The sequence below is a fragment of the Arvicola amphibius genome, chromosome 1 (genome assembly GCF_903992535.2).
Source record: "Arvicola amphibius chromosome 1, mArvAmp1.2, whole genome shotgun sequence".
Classification (NCBI taxonomy): Eukaryota; Metazoa; Chordata; class Mammalia; order Rodentia; family Cricetidae; genus Arvicola; species Arvicola amphibius.
In genome coordinates, this window is record NC_052047.1 from 107135098 (window position 1) to 107154406 (window position 19309).

The 19309-nt window shown below is 42.5% G+C and overlaps 1 protein-coding gene across 4 annotated transcripts in view; it reads right to left on the minus strand.

Moving 5' to 3' along the window:
* Window positions 1-18884, minus strand: part of Fhip1b (FHF complex subunit HOOK interacting protein 1B) — a 29703-nt gene extending 10819 nt beyond the window's left edge. For 3 of the 4 annotated variants that reach the window (XM_038328465.1, XM_038328450.1, XM_038328473.1), the window contains exons 1-3: window positions 18749-18884; window positions 1046-1374; window positions 265-906 (exon numbers count right to left, since the gene is read on the minus strand). In XM_038328465.1, coding sequence (XP_038184393.1) covers window positions 265-906; window positions 1046-1183 — 780 coding nt within the window. In that variant the 5' untranslated portion in view covers window positions 1184-1374; window positions 18749-18884. Of the gene's footprint in view, window positions 1-264; window positions 907-1045; window positions 1375-18049; window positions 18116-18748 lie in introns of all 4 variants that reach the window. The other variant, XM_038328458.1, reaches the window with a different exon arrangement.
* Between the last annotated feature and the right edge of the window lie 425 nt (window positions 18885-19309).

The window sequence follows — 19309 nt, forward strand, 5'->3', positions numbered from 1 at the left end:
ATGATTTGAAGGGAATACAGGTTAAAAAACACTACCAATGCTGATATCAAGTTGCCATGTGTCAGGCCCTCACCTGCAACACCTGCCCTATTTAGTTATGATCATGTTTCACCCCCATTCCAACTCCAAGGAGTTGCTTTCAAATCTGAAATAAGGGTCTCTCTCTTCCTGACACCTAGCCCTTCCACATCTCCTGGATAGGAAGATGATGTTCAATGTCCACATACATGCCACACCCTACTCCCCATCCTAGGGTTTGCTAACCGGACAGAAATAAGAGTGATCTGCGATGTAGCGGCCCACAGTGGGACTCCCATCTGAGAGAGCCATGAGCAGAAGTAGAGCATCACGGGCCTGCTGACCCAGGGTGCCTTCTCGATGGACAAATGGGACAAGGCGAGAAAAGAGGAGAAGACGTGGAGCAGCTCCAGGCTCAGGAGGTGGCTGCAAGAAAAACTCGAGCAATGAAGGCTCCCGAGCAACACACACACACAGTTGGCTGAGAAGTAGCACCAGGCCTTCATCCAGTGCTGGGCTACTGGGCACAGGATGGCCACAGGCATCCAGCAGGGCAAGCAGAGCCTCACGAACTGGCCCATGCCGCAACAAAGGCTGGCGAGCTTCGCTCACAAGCATCTCAAATAGTTTCAGCTGCTCAGCCCGCCGTTCCTCAACTCCATCCCCAAACTCATCCCATTGCAGCTGCCATGTCAACACTCGGCTCAGCAGATCTTCACGCAGAGCAAACTCTAGCAGGGGCCCAGGGCCTGAAGGGGCTGAAGGGATTGCTCGATCCTCTGCCAGCAATGTTAGCATTTGGTAAGTGTGGTTTCGCACAGCACTGAGATCATCAGCTGTGCCTCCAGCAGCTGCCCGAGGGCCTTGCCGCTCCAGGATTCGCACCACCTAAGGCAAAGGACAGAAAAGAGGAAAAAAAATCTAAAATGATAAGGTAACTAAATGGGGTGATAAAAATACAGAACTCTGAAGGTTGCGACTACTAGGGTGAGTAACAGACTAGGTATTTTGTCATGGAGTCTCCTACCTGAGACCAGTGATTCTTGAAGACCATGAGGCATGTCTCAGGGTCAGCCACAACAGGGGTCTGCAGACTGGTCCCTTGAGGTACACGGTGCCCAGGGACCCGGGAGGCCAGCCTGCTCAGCCAATTCATCTTCTCCATGAGGCAGGCTGGACAGGGCCAGCAGCCTGAGGACTATACTTTGAGACTGTACCGGCTGGAGGCTTTCTCCACTTCTGTCTCCAATCTGCTTCATCCGGTCTGTAAGAGCCAGTAGCTGGCCATGGAGCCACAGATTACACCAAACTGGAATAGCAAGCCCAGAGTTCACTGCCCAGTCCAGAGCTGCAAACCTAATTCAAAGGGAGAAGATGAAAAGGATAAATAGGAGCCCACCACAACTCTCAGCTTCCCTGGAAGAATAACTCAGAAGCTTTCCACTGAAAATTCCACATAGCCACTAGTGGTGGCAGTGTACACTTTTAATCTGAGAGCATGGAAAAGCAGAGGCTGGCAGACCTCTGTGAGTCTGAGACTACAGTTGGTCTACAGAGCAAGTTCCAGGACAGCAAGGGCTACTCAGAAAATCCTGTCTCAAAACAAAACAAAACAAAACAAAAAAAAAAAAAAACAAAAAGAACTCAGGTCCACACAGTCAGCACATGAAATTTACATGCCCAAAATAGAATACATAATTTCTACCACCAAACCTGTAGCTTCCCCAACCTTTTCTATCTCAGTAAATGTCACCAACGCTCACCTACATGCTCAGATCAAAAGTCCGGACATGGTCCTTTTTTATCCTTTTCCTTCCAATATCTAATTCTACAACAAATCTTGTCATTTCAGAAGATTATGAGTTCAAAGCTAGCTTGGGCTACATAAAGTTCAAGACAAGCTGAGGCTACAAAGTTATGACTTTGTCTCACAAAAAAAATAACGGATAAAAAAAATTAAAATCATGTCTCACTATTACAATAGATTCTAGTTTAGTTTTCAGACAGGATCTCATATATTGAACAGGCTAGCTTTGAACTCACTATGTAACCCAGGCTGTCCTCAAATTCATCATCCTCTTGCCTCACTGCCTCACCTTTGCCAATTCTGTGATTAAGGGATGCATGCCATTATGCCTGGCTTAAATTGCCCTCCTAAGAGTTTAGTCTCCATTCGGCAAGCATATTAGTTTTAAAACCTAGATTTTACTCCATCTCTCCTCTACTGGACAGCCAAGGACTTCCTAACACACAAGTAATCGCCCTAGCCCTAACCCTAACCTACAGAAGTCTAAACAAGGCAATCTCTGTCAGTCTCCTCCTCGCTCATAGTTTGGTCACGGGTCTTATTTCCTATTCCCTGAACCTAGAATGTTCTCCACTTTTCCCCTTACTCCCACAGTTCCAGTTAAATGCATCTTTTTAGAGAAGCCCACCTTACTTAACAATTTTATAGTTTATCTTCCTTCATTTTATAGCTTCTTAATCCCTTCTTAATAGATTCTATGATCTGAAAATTATCTATCTTATCTATCTACTTATCTTCTCCATGAAGAAATCAGTTCTTTGAGGGCAGGATTTGCCTATCTTACTTTTTTTTTTTCTTCTCAAGACAGGGTTTCTCTGTAGCTTTGGCGCCTGTCCTGGAACTAGCTCTCCCAGGCTGGCCTCGAACTTACAGAGATCTGCCTGCCTGACTCCCAAGTGCTGGGATTAAAGGTGTGCACCACCACCATCCAGCCCTTAATTACTTTTTTAACCTCAGTGGCTAGAATAGTATCTATCTGTTGAATGTTTGAATAAATGTCTGCTCAATTAATGGACAAATAAACAACATGCACCAAACTAGCTATTGGCCCACAGCTCCCTCTCCATCACACCTAACACCTTCTTATCAGTATTGTCTCTACTGAGTAAAAACTCTTCAGAAGAACTATGTGGTTCAGTCATGTTTCCTCTTTAGACTCAAAAGGAACTTAAAGAACCCAGAAATATAATAGCAGTCCCATACTCTGACCTAAGGTTACACTAACCAACACTTCCTTTCATCCATTTTGCTCAGTCACCTCATCACAACTAAAGGAAGGTGGCAACTGTGCCGAAGGACACCTTTTATAGACGAGATCTTAAAACGGGAAAGCCAGTCCTAAAGATCAGGGAAGGTACATTTAACTGATTAACTCAAGGTATAATGGTACTAATAAAGTACTGGCACTCTGCTAAGTAAGCACTGGAAACACAGGTAAGACAAAAATAGGGTTGGGTGGGCAAAATACATAGAAATATTTGCAAAACTATAATAGAAGAGCAAAGAAAAGCAACTAAGTCTGCCTGAGGTACTGTAAGAGAGTTCCACAGAGACAGTATCTGACTTAACTTAGGTCTTTAAATGATGAGACTCTTATTACATGAGTAGCTTTCTTCATAGCAAAAACAATAAAGCCAGGCAGAATAGCTCATATCTATAATTCCAGCACTTGGAAGGCTGTGAGTTCTAGTATGGCCTAAGCTATAAGTTAAAACAAATCTCAGAAATAAAATAAAATAAAATAACCAAAAGTACAATACAGGGGGAAAAAGCACAACAAATGAGCCTGCAGATTCAGTGTGGCTTAAATCACTACTTAGAGAGCAGAGGCATGGTACTGAGTTGAAAATGAAGAGTGAAGGTTACAAATACCACTAAATGTCATGCTATAAGAATTTGAGTTTTACCTATTGACATGCTGAAGACAAAAAAAAAAATAACAAAGACATGGTAAGATCAGATTTGCCATTAAAAATAGCTCAGACAGCACTGTAAGGGAGAGCAGAAAGAGACAGATGTCAGTAAAGAAATTATAAGAAGTTGTTTCAATAGTCTCTTTTTTAAAAGTAATGGCATAAACCAAGGTAATAAAATACCAATAAAAAGCTAAATCTTACATTCACCTCTATCTCAACATGTCCTGTGCAGAGTATTCATATCTGTAATGTCTTTGCAAGTTATTTATACTGTTTCTTCTATTTCTACAGGGAGCAAAAATTTCATTCATTGAAATCCTAGTGCCAATAAACCATTCAAAAATGTTTGTGAAACTAAATGTTGGCTCAATATAATTATAACAGCCAATGTATATACTGAACACTTACTAAATACATACCAAGCTCTGCTCCAAGCATTCCTTATTTGTATTCTCATTTTACAAATGAGGAAACCAAAACCCAGAGAGGCTACAAAAACTGCCTCAAATTAGCCAGCTGATAAGCAGCTAGACTAGAATATAACTGAAGATAATGTGCCTCTGGATTTAATCAAAAGGTGAAAACAATAAGACCTGGCATACACAGGAGCAAGAGAGATGATTAAGCTGACTAACACAGGAAACTTGGGAATGACACCATAACTATCTTGTAACACACAAGGGAAACTGTGTTTCACAAAAAGTGATGACATCAGGTATAGTACACACCTGAAATCCCAGCACTCAGACTAAATCAGGAAGACTGACAGTTCAAGGCCATCTTGAGCTGCATAAAGGTCTCCAATTAGCCCAAGTTACAAAAGCAAGAAACTACCTGGGGGTGGGGGGAGGAGAATAAGATGGGGAAGAAGAGGATGAGACAAAGAAGACAGACAACAACAGTTTCATGTGTGTTAAATTTTGAAACACTTAAAGAATACTTATAATATTCAAAAAACAGGATAGAAATGTAGTCCCATTGTTAAAGCACTTGTCTAATGTGTTCAAAGCCCTGGGTTCAATCCCCAGCACCACATAAACCAGCAATGATGGTTCACACCTACAATCCTAGCACGGGGGAGGTGGAAGAAGACTGGCCAGAAATCCTAGATCATTTTCAACTATAAACGAGTTTAAAGCCAACCTAGGCTATGTGAGTCTATCAAAAATAAATAAATAAATAAATAATAAAATCAAAAAACAAGAAAAATAGCACATTAAAGTTCAAGAGTGAAATTAAACTGAACATAAAAATTTAGAAGTTACAGCATATAGGCAAATAAGGAAGCTGTGAATAATATTATGGAAAAAAAAAACTAAGGGCTAAATCTTAAGAACACCAGGACTTAGGGAGGCCAAGTGTGGTGGTTTGAATAAAAATGGCCTCCATAGGCTCATAGGAAATGGCACTATTATGAGGTGTGGATTTGTTGGAGGAAGTATGTCACTGGGAGTGGGCTTTGAAGTTTCAAATGTTCAAGTCAGGTCCAGTGTCTCTCACTCTTCCTGCTGCCTGCTGATCCAGATGTAGAACTCTCAGCTCCTTCTCCAGTACCATGTCTACCTGCAGGCCATGCCTCTAAACCTGTAAGCCAGACCCAATTAAATGTTTTCCTTTACAAGAGTTGCCATAGTCATGGTGTCTTCACAGCAACAGAAACCTAAGACACACAGAGAATTTGGTAAGAAAGATTTAGCCAGATATAATGAGTGCTGCATGCCTATAATCCCAGCATTTGAGAAGCTGAGGTACAAAGATCGTCAGTTGAGACCAGCCTGAGTTATATAACAAGATAATTTCTTAAAAAAAAAAAAAAAAAAAAAAGAAGAAGAAGAAAAAAAAGAAGAGGAGGAGGAGGAGGAAGAGGAGAAGAAGAAGAAGAAGAAGAAGAAGAAGAAGAAGAAGAAGAAGAAGAAGAAGAAGAAGAAGAAGAAGGAGAAGAAGAAGAAGAAGAAGAAGAAGAAAACAAAAAAAAAAAAAAAAAAGACAAAAATGCCAGGCATGGTGTATGTATGCCTTTAATCCCAGCACTCAGGAGATAGAGGTATATGAATTCAAAGCCAGCCTGGACTTACATGGAGAACTTCAGACAAGCTAAGGGGTACAAAGAGAGACACTGCGCCCCCCCAAAAAAAAAACAGCCATTAGCCTGAACCTGAAGACCCAGTGGAGGGTGAGTGTGTTTCTGCAGACATTCCTTGACCCCCCAAACTTTCTGGTCATTCTGCAGGGGTTTCTCCCCGCCCCTTCTCTTCTTCTCTTCCTCTCCCATCCCAGCCTCCCGCTCTACTCCTTAGGGGCCACAAAACCGCCCTGCTTGACCCTTACCCGGGCTGGGAGTCATTGGTGAGGGGGGAGTTCCTTTATCTCACTCAGCTTGCCACTGGCAAGCTGGGCCTTTGTCTGAGATACCTACACAGCAAGGAGCCATTAGCCTGAAACAGAAGACCCAGCGGAGGGTGAGTGTGTCTCTGCAGACATTCCTTGACCCCCCCCCCAATCTTTCTGGTCATTCTGCAGGGGTTTCTCCCCGCGCCTTCTCTTCTTCTCTTCCTATCCCATCCCAGCATCTCTAAAGCACCGCTCCACTCCTTAGGGGCCAGCGCCTGGTGCAGGGGTGTCTTTGGTACACATGACCCTATCTCTCCCAAGCCTACCCTAGTGTATTCAAGTGTCCTGCTCCTGTACCAAGGCCACCCACACAGAGCTGAGATAGGCTGCCTTCTAGGCAGGTCTGAGGATTCCATCAAGGGAGTGCTGGCTCCTTCAGATTGTGCTGCAAGGAATAGCTCCTGCTCCGGCTCTGAGGAGAGCCACCCAGATTCAGTCACAGCAAAGATTGGACCAATACACCAAGTCTATCCTAGCTCCATTTGAAGGAAGAGATGGGCAGGCGCCAATGCAAGAACTCCTCCAACAACCCGAAAGGCAATATGACATCACCAGAATCCAGGCTTCCCGAAACAACAAGAATTGTACACATTACTCCAGAGGAAATAGAAGAAATCGACCTTAAACAGTACTTTATGAAAATAAGAGGACCTTAAACAGGAGGTAAAAAACTGCAATAAAGAAATGGAGATGACAAACAAAAAGGTAGACGAAATAAATAAATCTCTCAAAGATACCCAAGAAAAACAAGAAAAAGCAATCAAACAGGTAAGGGAAACAGTACAAGAACTGAAAAATTAAATGGAGGAAATGAAGAAAACACATTCCAAGGGAAGACTGGAAATGGAAATTCTGAGTAAACGAACAGAAACTACAGAGACAAGTATTACCAACAGAATACAAGAGATGGAAGAAAGAATCTAGGACTCTGAAGATACTATAGAGGAAATAAACTCACAGATTAAAGAACAAATCAAATCCAACAAATTCTTAACACAAAACATCCAGGAAATCTGGGACACCATGAAAAGACCAAACCTAAGAATAATTGGGGTAGAAGAAGAATTGCAACTCAAAGGCCCAGAAAATATATTCAACAAAATTATAGAAGAAAATTTCCCCAACCTAAAGAAGGATATTCCTATGAAGGTACAAGAAGCCTACAGAACACCAAACAGACTGGATCAAAAGAAAGCATCCCCGCGCCATATAATAATCAAAACACAAAACATACAGAATAAAGAACAGATATTAAGAGCTGCAAAGGAAAAAGGTCAAGTAAGATATAAAGGGAAACCTATCAGAATTACACCTTACTTCTCACTGGAAACCATGAAAGCCAGAAGGTCTTGGAGAGATGTGCTACAGATACTAAGGGAACATGGATGCAAGCCCAGCAAAGCTTGCATTCACTATCGATGGAGAAAACAAGATATTCCAGGACAAAAACAGATTTAAACAATACGTAGCCACAAATCCGGCCTTGCAGAAAGTAATAGAAGGAAAATCACAAACCAAAGAGTCCAACAAAGCCCACGATAACTCAGACGTCTAGCGACCCTTCACCAACACAACTAGAAGAAGGGAAACACACAAATTCTACTACAAAAAAAATGTCCAGAGTTAACAACCACTGGTCATTAATATCACTTAATATCAATGGACTCAATTCACCTATAAAAAGACACAGGCTAAGAGATTGGATACAAAAACAGAATCCAACATTCTGCTGTTTACAAGAAACACACCTCAACCACAAAGACAGACACCTACTCAGAGTAAAGGCTTGGGAAAAGGTTTATCAAGCAAATGGACCTAAGAAACAAGCCGGTGTGGCCATACTAATTTCTAACAAAGTTGACTTCAAACTAAAATCAATCAGAAGAGATGGAAAAGGACACTTTATACTCATAACAGGAAAAATCCATCAGAATGAAGTCTCAATCCTGAATATCTATGCCCCTAATATAAAAGCACCCACTTATGTAAAAGAAACATTGCTAGAACTCAAGGCAGCCATCAAACCACACACACTAATAGTAGGAGACTTCAACACTCCTCTCTCACCAATGGACAGGTCAATCAGACAGAAACCTAACAGAGAATTAAAAGACTTACTGGTGGTAATGAACCAAATGGATTAACAGACATCTATAGAACATTCCACCCAAATAAAAAAGAATGTACCTTCTTCTCTGCGGCTCATGGAACCTTTTCAAAAATTGACCAAATACTCGGTAACAAAGCAAACTTCCACAATTACAAAAAATATTAGTAACCACCTATGTCCTGTCAGATCACCATGGATTAATTAGAATTTAACAACAATGCTACCCCCAGAAAGCCTACAAACTCATGGAAACTGAACAGTCAACTACTGAATAACACCTAGGTCAAGGAAGAAATAAAGAAATTAAAGTCTTTCTTGAATTTAATGAAAACAAAGACACAACATACTCAAACCTATGGGACACAATGAAGGCAGTGCTAAGAGGAAAGTTCATAGCACTAAGTGCCCACATAAAGAAAACAGAGAAATCACTCATTGGAGACTTAACAGCACACCTGAAAGCTCTTGAAAAAAAAGAAGCAGATTCACCTAGGAGGAGTAGAACTAGAAATAATCAAACTGAGGGTAGAAATCAACAAAATGGAAACACAGAAAACAATCCAAAGAATCAATGAAACAAAAAGCTGGTTCTTGGAGAAAATTAACAAGACTGACAAACCCCTAGCCAAACTAATCAAACAGCAGAGAGAGAACACGCAAATTAATAAGATAGAAATGATAAGGGGAAAATAACAACAGACACAGAGAAAATTCAGAGAATCATTAGATCTTACTACAAAAGCCTGTATGCCACAAAATTGGAAAATGTAAAAGAAATGGACATTTTTTTAGATAAGTACCATATAACAAAGTTAAACCAGGACCAGGTGAACATTCTAAATAGTCCTGTTAGTCGCGAAGAATTAGAAACTGTGATCAAAAACCTCCTTACCAAAAAGAGCCCAGGACCTGATGGTTTCAATGCGGAATTCTACCAGAACTTCCAAGAAGACCTAATACCTATACTCCTTAAGGTATTTCATAATATAGAAACAGAACAGTCATTGCCAAATTCCTTCTATGAAGCTACAGTTACCCTGATACCTAAACCACACAAAGACCCAACCAAGAAAGAGAATTACAGGCCAATCTCACTCATGAACATCGACGCAAAATTCTCAATAAAATACTGGCAAACCGAATCCAAGAACACATTAGAAAAATTATCCACTACTATCAAGTAGGCTTCATCCCAGAGATGCAGGGCTAGTTCAACATACGAAAATCTATCAATGTAATCCATTACATAAATAAACTGAAGGAAAAAAACCCATATGATCATCTCATTAGATGCTGAAAAAGCATTTGACAAAATTCAACACCCCTTTATGATAACGGTCTTGGAGAGAATAGAGACACAAGGGTCATTCCTAAATGTAAAGGCTATTTACAGCAAGCCAACAGCTAACATCAAACTAAACGGAGAAAAACTCAAGGCCATCCCACTAAATTCAGGAACACGACAAGGCTGTCCACTCTCTCCTTATCTCTTCAATATAGTGCTTGAAGTCCTAGCAATAGCAATAAGACAACATAAGGGGATCAAGGGAATTCGAATTGGAAAGGAAGAAGTTAAACTTTCGTTATTTGCAGATGATGTGATAGTGTACATAAGCGACCCCAAAAACCCCACCAAAGAACTCTTACAGCTGATAAACGCCTTCAGTAACGTGGCAGGCTACAAGATCAACTCCAAAAAATCAGTTGCCCTCCTATAAACAAAGGATAAGGAAGCAGAGAGGGAAATCAGAGAAGTATCACCTTTCACAATAGCCACAAATAGCATAAAATATCTTGGAGTAACTCTAACCAAGGAAGTGAAGGATTTATTTGACAAGAATTTTAAGTCTTTGAAGAAAGAAATTGAAGAAGATACCAGAAAACAGAAGGATCTCCCTTGCTCTTGGATTGGAAGGATCAACGCAGTAAAAATGGCAATTCTACCAAAAGCTATCTATAGATTCAATGCAATCCCCATCAAGGTCCCAACAAAATTCTTCACAGATCTTGAGGACAATAATCAACTTTATATGAAAAAACAAGAAACCCAGGATAGCCAAAGAATATTATACAATAAAGGAACTTCTGGAGGCATTACCATCCCTGACTTCAAACTCTATTACAGAGATATAGTATTGAAAACAGCTTGGTATTGGCATAAAAACAGAGAAGTCGACCAATGGAATCGAATAGAAGACCCGGATCTTAACCCACAAACCTATAAACACCTGATTTTTGATAAAGGAGCCCAAAGTACACAATGGAAGAAAGAGGGCATCTTCAACAAATGGTGCTGGTATAACTGGATGTCCACCTGTAGAAGAATGAAAGTAGATCCATATCTATCACCATGCACAAAACTCAAGTCCAAATGGATTAAAGACCTCAATATTAATTTGAACACACTGAGCCTGATAGCGGAGAAAGTGGGAAGTACTCTACAACATATGGGTACAGGAGACCGTTTCCTACGTATAACCCCAGCAGCACAGACATTAAGGGCAACATTGAATAAATGGGACCTCCTGAAGCTGAGCAGCTTCTGTTAAGCAAAGGACACTATCACTAAGACACAAAGGCAGCCTACTGACTGGGAAAAGATCTTCACCAACCCTGCAACTGACAAAGGTCTGATCTCTAAAATATATAAAGAACTCAAGAGACTAGATTTTAAAATGCTAATTAACCCATTTAAAAAATGAGGCACTGAACTGAACAGAGAATTCTCAAAAGAAGAAGTTCAAATGGCCAAAAGACACTTAAGGGCATGCTCAACCTCCTTAGCTATCAGAGAAATGCAAATCAAAACAACTTTGAGATACCATCTTAAACCTGTCAGATTGGCTAAAATCAAAAACACCAATTATAGCCTTTGCTGGAGAGGTTGTGGGGTAAGGGGTACACTCATCCATTGCTGGTGGGAATGCACACTTGTGCAACCACTTTGGAAAACAGTATGGCGGTTTCTCAGGAAATTCGGGATCAACCTACCCCAGGACCCAGCAATTCCACTCTTGGGAATTTACCCAAGAGATGCCCAATCATACTACAAAAACATTTTTTCAACTATGTTCATAGCAGCATTATTTGTAATAGCCAGAACCTGGAAAAAACCTAGATGCCCTTCAGTGGAAGAATGGATGAAGAAACTGTGGAATATATACATATTAGAATACTACTCAGCGATAAAAAACAATGACATCTTGAATTTTGCAGACAAATGGATGGAAATAAAAAACACTATTCTAAGTGAGGTATCCCAGACTCAAAAAGATGAACATGGGATGTACTCACTCATAATCGGTTTCTATCCATAATTAAGGACATCGAGCCTATAATTTGTGATCCTTGAGAAGACAATAAGATGAACCCAAATAAAAACATACAGTTATCCTCCTGGATGTTGGAAGTAGATAAGATTGCCGGGCAAAAATTGGGAACTTGGGGGTGGGGTGGGATGGAGGCAAGGGGAGATGGGGAGAGAAAAGCGTGAAGGGGAGGATGGGGAGAGCTTGGGGGAATGGGATGGTTGGGATATAGGAAGGGTGGACATGGGAGAAGGGAAGCATATATCTTAATTAAGTGAGCCATCTGAGGGTTGTCAAGAGACTTGACTCTAGAGGGTTTCCCAGGTGTCTAGGGAGATGCCCCCAGCTAGTTCCTTGGGCAGCTGCAGATAGGGAGCCGAAAGAGGCCAGATCCTATAACCATACTCATGAATATCTTGCATATCACCATAGAACCTTCACCTGGCGATGGATGGAGATAGAGACAGAGCCCCACATTGGAGCACCATACTGAGCTCCCAAGGTCCTGATGAGGAGCAGAAGGAGGGAGAACATGAGAAAGAAAGTCAGAACCGTGAGGGATGCGTTCACCCACTGAGACGGCAGGACAGAACTAACGGGAGATCACCAAGTCCAGTTGGAATGGGACTGATGGAACATCCGACCAAATCGGACTCTCTGAAAGTGGCTGATGGTGGAGGCTGACCGAGAAGCCAAGGACAATGGCGATGGGCTTGGTCTCTACGACAAGGACGGGCTCTGTGTGAGCCTTGTCAGTTTGGTTGCTTACCTTCCTGGACCTGGAGGGAGTTGGGAGGACCTTGGACTCAACATAGTGTAGAGAACCCTGATGGCTCTTTGGCCTGGAGAGAGAGGGAGTGAGGGTATGGGTGGAGGGGAGGGGAGGGAAGAGGGAGGAGGAGGGGAGGAGATGGCAATTTTTAATAAAAAATTAACTGGAAGTTTATAAAAAAAAAAAATTAACTGGAAAAAAAAAAACATGCACACACCACACAGATACCAAAGACAGTAAAAGTAGTCAGAAATTAAAGGAGACATTTCAAAATATAACAATATAGAAATCAAGAATGTTTGTTTCAAGAGACTGGAGGGAGATTGACTAAAATCCCATAGAAAGAAGTAGAATGAAGATGGAAAACAGTTCACTGGTTTTATTGAGGGTTTTTTTTTTTTGATAATCTTATAAAAAAAATTCAAGAACAACTGAGGACCAGAGAAATATATGATGTATTTTAACAAATTTCAGTGACATAGAGAAAAAAATAGGGCAGTTTGTGTTTTTAAAAAGGGGGGGAGGGTCAAGAGTTCATATGGTTCTGACCTGAGTGCTGGCCCAGGCCTGTACTCTAGGACCTAGGAGGCTGGAACAGGGGGAATCATGGTTCCAGGCTAGCCTGTGTACAGTGTGTGCAGAAGAAGAATTTCTGTCAAAAATGGGTGGGAGGGCTTTTGTTTGGATTTTGAGTAGGAAGCTTCAAGTCTTTTTTTTTTTTTTTGTCAACTGAGAAACAAGTCTGAAGAAAGAAAATTTGATATAATGAATAATTAAGTTAGGAGTAACAGACAAAAATAAGGAATAAGATATCTGAGAAAGAAAGGCATATACCACCTTTTCGAGAAGGAAGGAAAACTAGCACTGGATGAGAGCCACCTCAGGTAAATAGAAAAGCAAAATCAAAGGGAAGTATCTACAGCCTCACCCCCTAGCCACCCTTCACTCTGGAGACTGAAAGGAGTGAGACAGCAGAGAAGCCAGAGTGGATGCTTTACTATTTCATAAACAGCTTCCTATAAACCATCAAACAAGCAACTAGCAGCTATGACCAGAAAGGATGCACTGGAAGAAATACTTATAGTCCCAAGATTTGAGGTCCCAGGAAGATACAGGCTAAGAAATACAAAGCCCAGAGTTAAACAATAGAAATTCTTCCCTCTAACTGCTAACCTTTCGTGTTGGTTTCTTTAATCACTGCCTATACCTTTGTAAATATAGTCCCATTATTAATTAAACTCTTGTGAAACCCAGCCTGAGCCATCTGCCACCTGCCAAGGAGTTTGACTGATACAAGAATATCACTGTTTACAGAGTACTCTCTACAACATATCTCATTTGAGGACTGAAAACAAATAGAACCTTATGCTTAGAAAAGAATAACACAAATAGTAGGTAAGACATGAGCTCTGAAATTCCTCACACAAAAGACTGAATCTCAATGCACCTTCTTCCAGTTATGTGATCTTAAACCACAAATCTGAGCCTGTTTCCTTATCAAAAATTTCCTAAGAAAATAAGTATTCTTTTTAAGAATTAAATAAGAGAACAGTACTCTGGGCATAAAGTACATATTCTGTAAACTGTTCCTTTGTTCTTTTCCTTTCTGATCCTATTTGACCAGGATGTTCCCATCCCTGAGATAAGAGATCTAATCTGCTCTAATGTGTGTCTCTCACACTCAAGCCTCAGTAAACCCAGCAAAATAATATGTCCAAAATAACCCCCCTCCAGGTTCTGAAAAACTAAAAAACTCCTATCTTGTAATATACCTGGGGTGCCCTCTCTTGCTCCCCTGCTTAACTACCACAAAGCATCTACAGATATAAGAATGACCCCCCCCTCATCGGGGGGGGGGCCTTTTCTTACTACTTCTTGTAGCTCCTGAAAAATAACCACTTGGAATCTGCACCTCAGAAATCAAAACTGAACACTTAATCTAGGCCTTGCTTAAATACTGAAAAAATACAAAAGGCCATTCCTTGGTATTCCTGCCACCTATTTAAACTCCAAGCAAAATTCAAGACAAGATGAAGAGGGCAGAATTGCCATATAGTTATGATACCCTTTGTCCCACAGCAAAGTCCAAAGAAAAGATAGATTCTTCCCCCCCCCCCCCATTTATCTGCAGGTTCAATCATAAGATGAACAAGAAAGAAACAGTTGATTTCTCCAATCTACACATGGCCAGTGTCAGCCACTCTCCTCAGGGTCCAAAACATAATATGGCTTTATAGGCCTACACAGCAAAAGACATCAACCAACCTCAGAAAAGCAAGGACAGGAAGAGGCTCAACCTCAGCCTCCATTAATAACCTTTGCCCTGGGAGAGGCAAAGAGAAAGAAGCAGGAAGGGACTTTACCAGGCAATGAGACCAAATGACCTTCCAAGAACAGACCTCTTCCTAAGCAAGACGGATAAGGCTGTTATCCCAAACATTAAAAGGGGAAAGACCTGATTAACCCTGTAGAAATAAAGTGGGGTGGGGGCACCTAATAGCCTATCTGGAGCTCAACTCACCACATACCCTCCCCGCTTTTACATGTCTCAGACAAATGGACTACGAGGATATGAACCACCTCCCCAATACTACCTGGGCCTCTTGCAGGCATCTCTTCATCTGAGAGGATTCCCATAGGCACAAAGTGAACTCGTAGCACACAGTAACTGCCTTTACAACAGTGGCTCCTCAATGTCACACAGTTATCTCTAACCCTGTTGTTTCAAAGTGACAAAGAGGATGTCAAAGACTGGGTGAAATTGATCCTAAAGGGTAAGAAAAGTTCACTAGGCAAAGAAAAGATGTTCCTAGAAGAGGAAGCAGCTTTTCAAAGATTTCAAGTCTAAAGAAGCAACATGTTTGTTAGAGAACTATGAACAATTTATTCAAGCTAGAACACAAGGGAGTGGCAACAGACAAGGCATGAAGAGGTGAGCCAAGGCCATATTAAGAAATTTGGATGTTGTCCTACATGCTACGAAGAGCCAAAGTTTTAAAGCGTTGTAGTTCCGTGCTTGCATTTGTATTTTTAGAAAGATCGTTCTAGGAATGGGCAAGAAAAGACCAACTTTTAAAAAAAAAACTAGGTAAGAGCTAAGGAGCTGAGGAACCAGGCTAAGGTTGGTGAAGATGTGGCAATAGAGATAACGGAGGGGAAAGTATATTACTATCTTAGGAGTATAAGAAAGTATATTACTAAAGTGTATTACTAAATTTAGAAGGAGAAGGAGCAGAAAGAATAAAAGATGACACCGAAGCCATCCTCTGGATTGATACAAGACACATGGATCCAAAAACGGGCCAGGGCAAAAACTCTTAAGTTCTGTTCCAGGCATGTTAATTCAAAGATACCTGTGGAGATATATGCATACATGGATATGTATATAGAACACAGGAAGAGACTGAGACAGATAGAGAAGTAATCACACCATTATGATGTATTCTTTATTTCCATATTCTCCCTCTAAACTAAACTGTCATTGTCTCTCCTAACCAAAATAAGAGCTCTGTGCAACTCTATGAAAGTCCTATGCAACTTCAACAACTTATTTCTATTGCTACCTTATGTTCCTAACAAGAATTTACTGAATGAATAAATGAATGAATTTGTTTTCCAAGTCCTAGTAAGAGTGGCTGGCATATGAACAATATGGGAAAATGGCTACATACACCACCACAAAATGTTTCTATCAGTACAGCACCCGCATCCATGTCTCGTCCTCTCAGACCTACCACAATCCTCTATATATCAGAAGTCAAACCCCATTTTAATTGATGTGTTACTGTGGCAAGAAAGAGTTTAGTATAGCGAACAAAAAGCTCTCCAGATTCTGTGCCTTCTCTAGCACAATCGAGAATTTAGACAAATACTAAGAATGCTCTAATGCCAGCCAAGGCTACATAGTGAGACCCTGTCTCCAAAAAGAAGAAGAAAGGAAGGAAAGAAGGAAAGGAGGGAGGGAAAGAAAAGAAAAAAGAATTCTTTAACATGTGATTATGAATATGCACCAGATACTATACATGCCTATTCCGTGTCATTAACAAGATATTAAAGCCCTTGTCCCTATGACACTATCAGTCCCCTTAATCTCTTTTGCTAGTAGAACAATTACAAATCATAAAGCTATACTTCTTGCCAGTATGAGGTCCTCAATTTCATCACAATTTTTTCAACAACTATGTCACGTCCTTTCCCACATCACCTTTCCTTTCTCTTACAAACCTTCCTTCCTCAAGTAACTAGCACTATGAAGATGCCAAACTCTGAGCATCTTGTCTCTATCCTGTGTGACCTAGCTGCTGAACCTGACTCATCTCTGAAATAAAACTCCTTTTCCTACTTCTTCAGGTATCAATATAATTTCAGCAAATTTTAAGGCTGCTACGTAAAGAATGAAACTTTAATTTTAAAATGAGTTGTTATTTAATATGAAAGCATGAATGCTATTCAGATATCTGAAGTTACATAAAATAACTATCTAAGTACATATTTCTTCCACCTAAAACAACATACACACACCACTATCATTCCAAACGTCAGGATTTCATAAACCAGTAAAATATTTTTAATTAAAAATATGGTGGTCAGCTGGGCTGTGGTGCTGCATGCCTTTAATCCCAGCACTAGGGAGGCAGAGGCAGGTGAATCCCTGTGAGTTTGAGGCCAGCCTGGTCTACAAGAGCTAGTTCCAGGACAGCTAGGACTGTTACACAGGGAAACCCTGTCTTGAGGGGAAACATATATATGGTGGTCACTTCTTATTTTCATGGTTTTCTTTAAACTTAACATCTACTTTACCAATATTTATTTCTTCGGTGAAGAGCAAAGAGTACCTTAACACCAAAAGAGTAAGAACAATAAACTTGGAATAAGGTAGCCCCACCCCCTCAGCAGTACTGGGGATCAAACTCGGGCCTTGAACACAGCAGGGCACTCTACCACTGAGCTGCACCCCCAGTTCATTCTTCTGATCTCACATAGATGTGCACGGCCAGGAACTGGATGGCTCAGTGTTGAGGGACCATTATTTACCAGCCTGGTATACTTGTAGGTCCTATAAGTTCTGATAGTCTGGGCAGGCGGCCAACAGATTTATCATTGTGAAGAAGGACTCTCTGGCCTCCAGAAAGAAGAAAATATATCTATATCACAGTTTAAAGAAACTAGCTCTGAAGCTGATATTCTAATTCTCAAGGGATGATCTTCATAGAAAATGATGGTTAAGGAGGCTCACGGTGCCTCAGTTATATTGCCAACTGTCAGTAGAGAAGACCAAGTGATGGGAAAATGGCCATTATCACAGAGTGAGTCCAGCTTTGGAAACTTCATGTCTGTGTGGGCTGGTAAGGAGATGGGCTTGTTAAATTCAAATAAAATGAACTCGGTTACAGGGTATGGAGGGAGGGATGACCTGTGGATGAATAGAGGAAACTTTTCAGGGTGGTACAAATGTTTGGCATCTTGGTTAACAAGTATGCACTACGTCAAAGCTTATCAGTTTAAAGGAAGAGCAGTTTATTGTGCAAAATTTACCTTCACAAAGCAATGTCTTGTTTTTGCTTTTCAAACTCCTGAGGAAAGTAAACCTAACTACAGGGCTGCAGGTGACAAGCCATGTGACTTAGAATTAGCAACTGCGTCTAATATAGATGACAACCACGGGAAAAGAGGAATGGAGTAAGGGAGTCGAGAAGCAGGCAGAGAAAATAATACAAGCAGTCCTACCTCTCCACCCCTCCCAAAAAAACTTCGTGAGGGTCTCATCTTAAAGTCTGCTTTCGAAAGCGGCACCTGAGGAAACTGTGCTTCAGTTATTATTCTGTGGAGGACTAAATTTCATTACCATAGCTATTATTGCTCATGATGCTGTTTTGTGTTGGTTTTCCCTCTCGCTGGGCAGCCATGTGCACAACAAATGCACCTGTACTGTCCTTCCTTGCTCTAAAACTATTGCTGTCCCTGGACAGGACTGGACATCCGAGAAGGCCCCGCAAGCAACCTCATCTCTTAGCCAAGTCTCACAACCCTCAGCCCCTCTTTCCTCTTTTGCTCTGCCTTCCACTCCTCCATCGAGACACGGCCAGCCCCCGCAAGTTCCCGCCTTGGCCTTTAACGCTCCTTATCCTCGCACAGGCCTTACCCCCCTCAACTCTTGTCCCAGGACGTCCCTCACATTCCCAAGCTCAGCCAACCCACACCCTTTGCAGACGGGGTCCATGAGTTCCCCCAACCTGGCCCTTCACAAAGCATCCCAGGATCTCCTCCGCCTGGCTTCCTGGTCCACAGCGCCCAGGCTGTCCCCCCCACCCGCCCCTACCTCAGCCGCTCGCAGCAGCCCCTCACCACCTGCCAACCAACCCCTCACCCCGTCCCTCACGCCAGCAATTCCCCAGCCCGGTGCCGTCATCCCCAACCCCTCGGCACCTTGCGCCTGTGCGCGCGCCGCGACCCAGGCGTCGCTCTCGCTTGCACCACGCCGCCCTGCCCCGGCCTGTCGGCGGCGGGGCTAGGTGAGTTCAGGCCGCCGCCATCGCTCCTCAGGCGCACCAGCCGCGCCCCGCCCCGCGCCACACGCAGCCCGCGCCCCCGCGCACCTCACGCAACCGCCCAGCGACGCACGGCTGGGCAGCGGCGTGCCAGCTCATTGGCCCGCCCAGGCCCCAGCTAGAGCGTCGACGCTCGTTTCCCGGCAACGGCCGAGCGCAGGGGCGGGGTCGCAGTCCGCGTTCCGAGGAAGAAGCTCTTCCACACCCTCAGGCCCCGCCCCTTCCCGCCTCAGGCTCCGCCCTCCTGAGGATTCCGGCGTGTCACAGGGGCCGACCTGAGAAGAGGCGGTGGCCTGCGGGCAGGGGCGGGGTCTGAGGAGAAATCTTGGCTCTGGAGGGCAGAACCTGTTCCTAGGGAGAGACAAGCCTCGGGGGCCGGGAACGACCTGGCCTTGGACAGCACCCCGCTGGGGGCGGAGGCGAGGGCCGGGGCGGAGGG